The 9463-nt window shown below is 57.0% G+C and overlaps 1 protein-coding gene across 2 annotated transcripts in view; it reads left to right on the forward strand.

Annotated features, from left to right (window-relative positions):
* RTN4RL1 (reticulon 4 receptor like 1) overlaps positions 1-6827 on the forward strand; it is a 67450-nt gene extending 60623 nt beyond the window's left edge. Inside the window, exons 1-2 of one of the 2 annotated variants that reach the window (XM_033091686.1) lie at positions 305-456; positions 3717-6827. In XM_033091686.1, coding sequence (XP_032947577.1) covers positions 3809-5041 — 1233 coding nt within the window. In that variant the 5' untranslated portion in view covers positions 305-456; positions 3717-3808 and the 3' untranslated portion in view covers positions 5042-6827. Of the gene's footprint in view, positions 1-304; positions 457-3716 lie in introns of those variants that run through there. The other variant, XM_033091685.1, reaches the window with a different exon arrangement.
* Positions 6828-9463: the final 2636 nt, after the last annotated feature.

The raw sequence follows: 9463 nt of genomic DNA on the forward strand, positions 1-9463 counted from the left end.
CCTGCCCAGCAGGTGAGGGGTTTGGGGGTTTGCAGGAAGGAGGACATGAAAACAATACCGGCTCTCCATTTCTGCGCATCTTCTATGCTGGCAGGGGAGCAGAGGGCTTCATGAAAGAGGTGGCACAGGGGCAGCAGGATCCTTCCCCCACCACACCCCTAGGTACCTAATTTTGGCCCAGCACCTGGACAGACTGCCCAGTACTGTGGAAACCCCCCCATCTACCTCCCATCTACTAGTTCACGAGGACCGCTCAGTTCATCCTGGGCCCCTCCCTGCCCTGGCACCCTGGACACTCCAGGACTCTGGCAGCAAGTGTTGAATGGAGGAAGGAATGAATGAGGCTGCAGAGATGCAGGTGAACTCAGATACGTGGGAGGCCAGAATGGGGAGCAGCTGAGCAGAACAGTCAATTGGGTGCGTGCCCCTGGAGAAGGAGGAGGAGTAGAGCCTAAGGTAAGCCAGAGAGTGGGAGAGGCCCAGCCTTGCTTTCTTCAGCCTCCTCAGGCAGAGCAAACCCTGTCCCAGGCAGGAGGGAGCCGAGGAGGCTGATGGGAGGGGATGCAAGTCTCCTCCACGGAGATTTGAATCCCTGCTAACTTGCAATCTGAAAATGCACAGCGAAGGCACTGGTCTCCTTGTGCATTAATCAGCAATCAGTGGGTCGGGGTTCCCATGGGCCTCCTGGAGGGGGCACAGGAGTCTTGGCAATGCAGTGCCAGGAACTGGGCAGGGTGACGCTCTAGGGCCAGGGCACCGTTGGCTCAGGCGGGGGGGGAGGGTGCCAGAAGCAGGTGGGGTTGGCTGGAAGGGCTGGTCCAGGGCCTTGAAGATGGGACCAATTTCCAGGGTGGAGAAGCAGACTCAGTTGAAACTCGCCCCAGTGCCCCGTGGGAGTGGGCAGCTTCCGTGGCATGAGTCCCCTGGCATCTGGGTAGTACTGAAGGATGGAGAGCAGCTCTAAGCATTGGTTGGACTCCCTGCCTCCTTCTGGGCCCCTGTCATAAGAAGGGCCTGGTAGTTCCTGGCCCTGGTTCCGCCTTCACCCCATCCCCTGTTGTCTGACCCCTCCCACCTGCCGAAGTGTGTTCACTTGCCAGATGCTAAGCTCATACCTAGATCTTTAGGCAGTTGGCTTTTTCACCCAAACAGGGTCTTCACTTGGTTTCCCCTGTGCCCCAGCCACCCCTGGGGGCACCTGTCTGAGGGAAGGATGTGGCTATCTGTGCCCCCCACCCCTCCAGCTTCTCTGGGGATCATTTCAGAGAACCTCATCCCAGAGCCTTAAGAAGACAAAGCCACGACAGCAGGCTCTGTTGTCTGCCCCTGCCCCAGGTCGGGACAGGTGAACCCTTCACTCCCCACCCACAGGGTAGTTCTGAGGATCAGAAGGGCAAGAACAGAAGAGCTTTGTCAACTCCATAAGCTGTACAAATGTCAAGTGGCATTAGTGCTGAGCTTGCCCCAGCTCACCCCCATCCCCACGGCGAGCATCTCACTGCTGCCACACTTAAGGGAAGGAAATGCTTTTGTCTTTGCAGGACCCTAGAGGTATCCCACAAGCACAGATTTGCGGCCATGGCCCTGACCCTTCAGCACAGTGAGCACCATGAACTCCCTTGAGCTAGGAGGGGACCCTGGGCTCCCTCAGAATGGCCAGGTGGAGGCTGCCTCCCTGGGGCAGAGTTCCTGGAAGACAGCAGCCTGGGCAGGGGTGAGGAGTGGAGCTGAGCGAGAGGGAAGGGAGTGTGGGCTCTGGAAGGTGTGGCCAATATGGGTTGGGCCCTCCTCCCAGCCCTGGGTGTTAGAGGTTCAAGGCAGCCCTGCAGGCTCTCCAAGAGTCAGCTGGGTTTTGGGATCCAGGCTCCTATTCCCTCATACTCCTGCCTCCCCCTGTGGGGCTGGGGTCCCTGGGCCAGGTTCAGGTGGGCTGTGAGGGGCTGGAGGTCAGATCCAAGCCTCCACATGGGAAGAAGAGGTGGCATGGTGGCCATCTACTCACATTACAGACACAGACAGGGAACCAGGCCGAGGAGGCACCAGCCTTGTACCTGGCCTGCAGGTTGCAGGCTGTCCAGTGGTCACGACTAAAGGCACTGCAGAGGCTGCGTAGAGCATGGCCTGGCCCAGAAAGGGTCCCCACAGCTGCACTGCCACCACCACCAACACTGAGGTCATAATTGCTCTGAGATTGCAACCGAACCCAATTATGCAAAAACCAAATTACGTGCGATGATTTTTATGTGTTGGAAACGTTAGGTCGAAGCGGGGTGATTACAAGGGGACGGGAAACAGCTGCCACTCTCTGGGAGCCCATAACTTCCAACAGCTGGGAGCTGTCATTTATTTACAATACTGTTTCTGCCAGAAACGAGGGGGTGGCAGTTGTGGCTAGTCCGGCCTGAGCCTGGGCAGGCAGCTGGGGCGGCGGCAGACCTGGGAGCCTGGCTAGGCAGCCGTCGTGAGGCTGGGAACAGGGCTGGCTGGAGAGCGGCTAGGAGGGCTGGTTCTCTCATGCTGCACATTCTGGGCACAGGTTGCAGCAGGAGGAATCGGCTGAGCTGCCCTATGCCCCCCAGCTCTCGTGAGAGGCCTGGCTGGCCAAGCTGGAAGGGAAGGGCAGGAGGCCAACTCGGGCTGTGACGAGCCTGGAGCCTGTCCCCCCAGCACCGGCGCGCCTGCCGGGCCACCAGGGGCAGCTGCGACCCTGGAAAAAGGCAGGTAATGACTGTCGTCCATAATGAGGCTGCTCCGATAATGAGCGTGGGGCTATTATCTGACCACAGGCTGGACACATCCGAAAATAAATTATTTTAAGGATCCATTAACGAATGCCTAATTAATGCCCAATTAGAGGGAAGCTACAGAGGAAATGCTCGGGACAATCACAAGGCAAGGCCTGGTTTGCAGCCACAGCCTGGGAGCTCGAGCAAGTGAGATGGGGAGAGGGGAGAAGCCAGAGGTGGGCCTGAATGGGGGCGTCCGGGGGCTTCATGGGCCCCAGAGCCCATCAGCCCTGGGGCCTCCCCCAGTCCTTTGAACACCTGTTTCCTCTCAGTACATCTTCACAGCTCAGTGAGGGACAGTGATTACTGTTTAGAAATGAGGAAACTGAGGCACAGAGGGGTGTCACATGTTTGAGGACGTGGGAGGCACTGTAAATGAGACATCTTTTGAGATGAACTTTGCTGTCATGCATGCATGCCTCTCTTGTTTGGGAGAATAATTTAAATAAAGAGACTCTGGACCCCATATGAGATACTGACTTGGGTAGGTGTCTGCACCACTATCTATTTACACAGATAACTGTGAGTAAGTGGCAGAGCTGGGACAGGACTCAGAGCTGACTGCTTTGTGACCCCCACCCAGCAGGGCTGACAGAGCCCTGAGGGGGTGAGACTGGGGTGTTTGGGAGCGTACTTGGGGCAATCAGAGCCTTCACTCCAAGCTTACCTCACAGCCCAGGCTGGGGATTGAACCCCCAGTAGAGGTGGGGTGCCAGGGTGTGGAGAGCTAGATGGGGGCCTGGCTTGGGTCTGACCCCTGCCTTCCTCCTGTGAAGAGCCACGCCCTCAGGGGGCCACCATCCCAGACAACTGAGGGGAGCAGACAAAACAGAGCCCCAGTTGGTCTAGGAGGTCCCGTGCAGTCTCCGCACCTCTCTGTCTCCCACCTCCTGGGAAGCCCCTGACCCGGCTGTGCTCTCTCCCCACCAGGGTGCTGTGTGGAACTGCTTCTGCTGCTGCTGGCCGGGGAGCTGCCGCTGGGCGGTGGCTGCCCGCGGGACTGCGTGTGCTATCCGGCACCCATGACGGTCAGCTGCCAGGCGCACAACTTCGCCGCCATCCCCGAGGGCATCCCGGAGGACAGCGAGCGGGTCTTCCTGCAGAATAACCGCATCACCGTCCTCCAGCAAGGCCACTTCAGCCCCGCTATGGTGACCCTATGGATCTACTCCAACAACATCACCTTCATCCACCCCAATACCTTCGAGGGCTTCGTGCACCTGGAGGAGCTGGACCTCGGCGACAACCGGCAGCTGCGGACGCTGGCGCCGGAGACCTTCCAGGGCCTGGTGAAGCTCCACGCCCTCTACCTCTATAAGTGCGGGCTCAGCGCCCTGCCTGAGGGCATCTTCAGCGGCCTGCACAGCCTGCAGTACCTTTACCTGCAGGACAACCACATTGAGTACCTGCAGGATGACATCTTTGTGGACCTGGTCAACCTCAGCCACCTGTTTCTCCATGGCAACAAGCTGTGGAGCCTGGGCCAGGACACCTTCCGGGGGCTAGTGAACCTGGACCGGCTCCTGCTGCACGAGAACGAGCTTCAGTGGGTCCACCACAAGGCTTTCCACGATCTCCACCGGCTCACCACCCTCTTCCTCTTCAACAACAGTCTCTCCCAGCTGCAGGGAGACTGCCTGGCGCCCCTGGGGGCCCTGGAATTCCTCCGCCTCAACGGGAACGCCTGGGACTGTGGCTGCCGGGCGCGTTCCCTGTGGGAATGGCTTCGGAGGTTCCGCGGCTCCAGCTCTGCCGTCCCCTGCGTGTCCCCCGAGCCGCGGCAGGGCCAGGACCTGAAGCTGCTGAGTGCCGAGGACTTCAGGAACTGCTCGGGGCCAGCGTCCCCGCACCAGATCAAGTCACACACGCTCACCACCACCGACAGGGCTGCCCGCAAGGAACACCATCCACCCCGTGGCCCCACCAGGGACAAGGGCCACTCGCACGGCCACCTGCCTGGCTCTCGGATAGGCTACAGGAAGCCAGGCAAGAACTGCACCAGCCACAAGAATCGCAGCCAGGTCTGGAAGGCGGGTGCCGGGAAGCAGGCCCAGGAGCTGCAGGACTACGCACCTGACTACCAGCACAAGTTCAGCTTTGATATCATGCCCACAGCACGGCCCAAGAGGAAGGGCAAGTGTGCCCGCAGGACCCCCATCCGTGCCCCCAGTGGGGTACAGCAGGCCTCCTCAGGCAGTTCTCTGGGGGCCTCCATCCTGGTCTGGATGCTAGGGCTGGCGGTCACGCTCCGCTGAGGACCCAGGGCAGCAGCGCCCAGCACTGCCACATGTCCACCAAGGAACAGAATTTCTTTTCTTTTTTTTACCAGTGGAGGATCTGCTGGGTTTCAGGCAGAGGCTGGTAAAGGCTTCGGCTGCTGTCTAGGCCCTGCCCGGTGGATTATAAACCCAAAGTGTACAGCCCCAAGTGGGAGGGGATTAGCACACCTCACCCCGCTGTCCCAGCCAGCCCCGCGGAGCAGCCATGGACAGCAGCCATCCAGCAAGGCGGTTGACACTCACAAGGCGAATCCTTCATAAACAACAATGGGACAGTGCCCCACAGGAGCCTGGCTCTGTGGAATCCTGGTCATTTGGAGAGGTTTGAAGCGCCTCCATCATTTTTGGAGGAAGCAGGACTCAGAGGAACAGACGAGGCTCACCCCAAAAGGCTGGGTCGATTAGCCGTCTGGGAGCACATATGCAGGTGGCCTTTTGGCTTTTGCCTGAGGCCACTTCGTCAACTTGCCCTGAATCCAACAGTTTGCCACCTTCAGTACCTCCCTCAGGGTGACGCCTCTTATTCCTGATGTCTCAGGCAACCCTGGCAGACCCAGCCCAGACCCTGGGCTCCAAGAACCAATTACCAAAGGAAAGATCATCAGAGGCTGAAATTCAGAACTTCATCACGTGCACTGAGGCTCTCCCAGGAGGTGCAGTTTTATAACTATGTCCACTTATACATATATACACACACACACACTCTACATATATATATATATATATATACGTACACAAAGGCCCAGGTCCCCGCCCCACTCCCTTACCAAACTGTATGTCTTACCATGTTTATAAACTATACAGAAAACTATATCTGCTGAACTAAGGATTGTATTGGTGATTTCTAGCAAGAAAAGAGTTAGAGAATTTTTGTCTAGGATCCCAACCTGCAGCAATCATCCCTATGTAACCTGGGCTTGCCAAGGGCCTGGGGCAAATGGTTATGGGGAGGTTCAGGGAGAAGGGGAGGCAGCAAGAATCACTTCAGGGGACCAATATTCTAGATAGTTAGAGCATCACCTCGTTTTTATCCGCAGCACAAGCCCATTGCTGCCTGGGAATACTGTCACCCCCACCATAGCAGCTGTTGGCATCAGGGCAAGAAGTGAGAAGCGTCATGTTGGACATCATGGAGCCAGGTCCTGGGGACAGGCTAGACGGAGAAGGGGAAGGAAGGAGCTTTGGGTTTTTTCGGCCATTGGGTGAGGCAGCCTTCACAGTGTTAGTTCAACAGGCTGGACAATGTCGTCAGCCCAGCGTTTGCCAGCGGCAGTCTGTCCAGGCCAGGGAGACCCTGGACAAGATCCCAGGCCTCCATTACGGCTCAGCTGCAGAATTTTTTCTTGAGGCTCTTTGAGAGGCGTCCTAGCAAGGGCCCTGGGTAGGGTGGCAGGAGGGAAAGTATCAGGTGGCCTTAGCAGAAGGGGAACAATGAGGGCATTTCAAGAACCATCTCAGGCACTTCTGCATTATGGAGGCCCCATCCCTCCTGGCCCTTCTGAAGATGCCCAGGGATGGGCAGCGGTCAGTGGGCCAGACTCAGGGGTCAGGAGCGGGCATGTGCAGGGAACGGAGCAGGCCAGCCCAGATAGGGCACAGGGGCTCCCGCCCAGGTTGGCCATGCTACTGGCAGGGGTCTGGGGAGGCACAAACTCCTTTGCGCTTTGCACAAACCTGAATTCCCCACCAGAGAGGATGTGTGTGAGGAGCAAGAAACACTGAATCCAATTAAAGAGAGAAAAATAATAATAAAAATTTTCTCTTGGACAAGAACCCGGTTTCTCATTTCCTAACCCCGCATTCCTAAAGGAGTGGCAGATCCCAGGCTTTTGTAGGGTGGGCGAGCCTGGCAGGGCACAGCTCTGAGAACACAGCATGTGTGTTGGCAGGAGGAGCCTTATGGGGCAGGGGCACGCTGATTCACTGGGCTGCGTGTGCATATGCGCGCGCGCACACACACGCACACACACACACACATTTTCCATTCCGTGGTTCTTCCCTCACCCGCAGAGAACATGACTCATTTTCCACACTGGCGGTCCTGGGTCGGCACCATCTCTGTGGCTCTCTCTGGCTCTCTGGAGCCTTCCTCGCCTGTTCCCAAGGGCCTCACCAACAGCGGCTGAGCTGTTGATTCTTGGGAGCTTGAGGTGGCTGGAAAGAAACTGTCAGGCCCTGAGGAGTTTCCAGTAGTCCAGGGACTGACCCAGACAGCAGCAGAGAGGATCTGGAGGCTGCACCTGCCTCTCTGGTCTCAGAAAAAGGAGAAAGTTGCCAGAGAGAGAGGAGGGCTACGTTGTCAGGTTCTGGACAAAGCCACCTCTGTACATGGCTTAAGATGGGCACTCATGGGAGTCGGGTGAGGGCAGAACAAATCGTCTTTAGCCTGCAGTTGTTCTCTGATGGCCTTTCTGCTCTTACCCAGGCCGGTACCCAGGCCTGGTTCTCCCTTAGAACCTGAGGATGTTGTCGGGTTGTTCATTTCATTTCCAACTTTACACAGTAAAGCCCTTCAGTGGGAAAATCAAGAGTCCAAGCACTTTATTAAATTTTTTTTAAAAGACTTAGTAAGTCCTGTAATATGGAAGGGAAATGTCAGAACGAGAAATGCTAATGTTTTATAAATGATCCACTTCTGTCAAGCGCAGTGCAGTCTCTGGTTGCTGACGGTTATTAGAGGCAAAGCAGAGGGGTCCAGGACTCCAGGTGTATTTTTAGCAGTTTTCTCTAAGAAGAAGGGGGGGAAAAGCAGTTCAACTGTGGATGACATCACTCATCACTCAGCTGCTCACATGCTACCCAGTTACGATGACACCATTGCCCGAAACATCAGATGAAGTTGACAAGTCGGGCTAAGGGGAGGCCCCTTTATTCACCTCTTGGGTGGTTCAGGGCCAGGAGATGTGGGTTTCTGCCCCTGGAATCCCGTCTTCCTCCCAGGGCTGAGGCCACTCCTTTGTTCCTGATGGAGCGAGCCCTTCTGCCACTTTCGATCAGCACTTTTCCTAGGCCCAGGGAGGGAGTCATCTCTTCTGCCTCTGTCCCCTCGGGCCACACAGCCCTCCACTCTGGAAGGTGGCCCGCAGGAGGGGCTGGGTGGCCACTGATGGTTTGAGTTTCTCCACACAAGCACCTGCCATGATCCCTGAGCATGGCTGGCTCCCTATCTTTATTCAACAAGTGCTGATCAAGGGCCTATGTGTGCCAGCCATTGAGGACATCAAGATGAGAAGATATGGCTCTCCTTAAGGAGCTCAGAGCCTACACGTGGAAACAAGTATGGGATTGGTGAAACCAGTGTGGGATTGGAGTGTTAGTGCCCACCCCACCCCTGCCTGGGGTGGAGGCAGTCAGGGAGGGCTTCCAGGAGGAGATGACAGTCCATGGCTCTCAGAGGATGAAGTGGCCAGAGAAGAGTGTTAAGAGTATTCCAGACAGAAGGCTGGAAGCATGCAATAGCACCGCCTTTGGGGTATCAGCAAAGAGCTGTGAGCTGAGGACTGGGAATGCTGTTTGGGAAGGTGTGGGAGGCGAGTCTGGAAAGGGGACGGCCCAGGACTTGGACTCCACTCTGAAAGTGGAGGTGTGCCGCCCCTCGGGGTCCTCTTCCCTTCCCCGCACCCTTTGCACCTCTCCAAGCACGTGGTCCGCACCAGTGTCATGCTTGCCAATGTTCCTCAACAGTAGGTTTCATCATCGCAACTTGCCTCTTCTGCTCAGCCAGATCCTCCCCGTGTGCCAGCAAGCTGGAGCGCTCTCTGGAAATCTGCCTGGGCCAGAGTCCCAATCCCAGACACCTGCTGCTTCCAAGCTCGGAAAGTATCCCGTAGCCGTTTTGTCTCCTACGCTCCCTGCTTTCCCATCCACGCAGGACTCAGCCCTCAGCCCCTCTCCTTGCTTCCAAGCATGGCTGCACAGACACTCCCTCAGCCACCTCTACACGTGCCCACTCTGGCTGACTATCAGCGATCCCCAGAACCCCCTAAACTGCACCTCCTTTTCTCTCCTGCTAGGGCTGTTCATTACCAGGGAGCCAAGAATCCCATTTAGCAAATGTTTACTCATCGCCTAACTAATCACTCAGCACTCTGCCACCATGGCAAATGGGGCTCCAGAAGGCTTGTTGACAGGTTTGAGGGGGCGTGAAGGGGGCAAGAAGGTTTCTTGGAGGCCGAGCTGCAGGCTCCCATGTCAGAGAGAATGCATTTGCTGGGAGGGCTCCCTGGAGCTGGCTGGGAGCCTCGGGGCCTGGGGAGCTCCCAGCAAATCCTTCTGAGCATCGTCACCACCCCCCCAGACTGTCTCCACTTCTGGGACCCAGCTCCTCAGGCCCCTGCTCAACACTGACCTAGAGGATGCCAGCCTTTCTCTGTGCACGTTCTTTGATTGACCGGGGTG

Source organism: Rhinolophus ferrumequinum, chromosome 21 (assembly GCF_004115265.2).
Source record: "Rhinolophus ferrumequinum isolate MPI-CBG mRhiFer1 chromosome 21, mRhiFer1_v1.p, whole genome shotgun sequence".
NCBI classification, from domain to species: Eukaryota; Metazoa; Chordata; class Mammalia; order Chiroptera; family Rhinolophidae; genus Rhinolophus; species Rhinolophus ferrumequinum.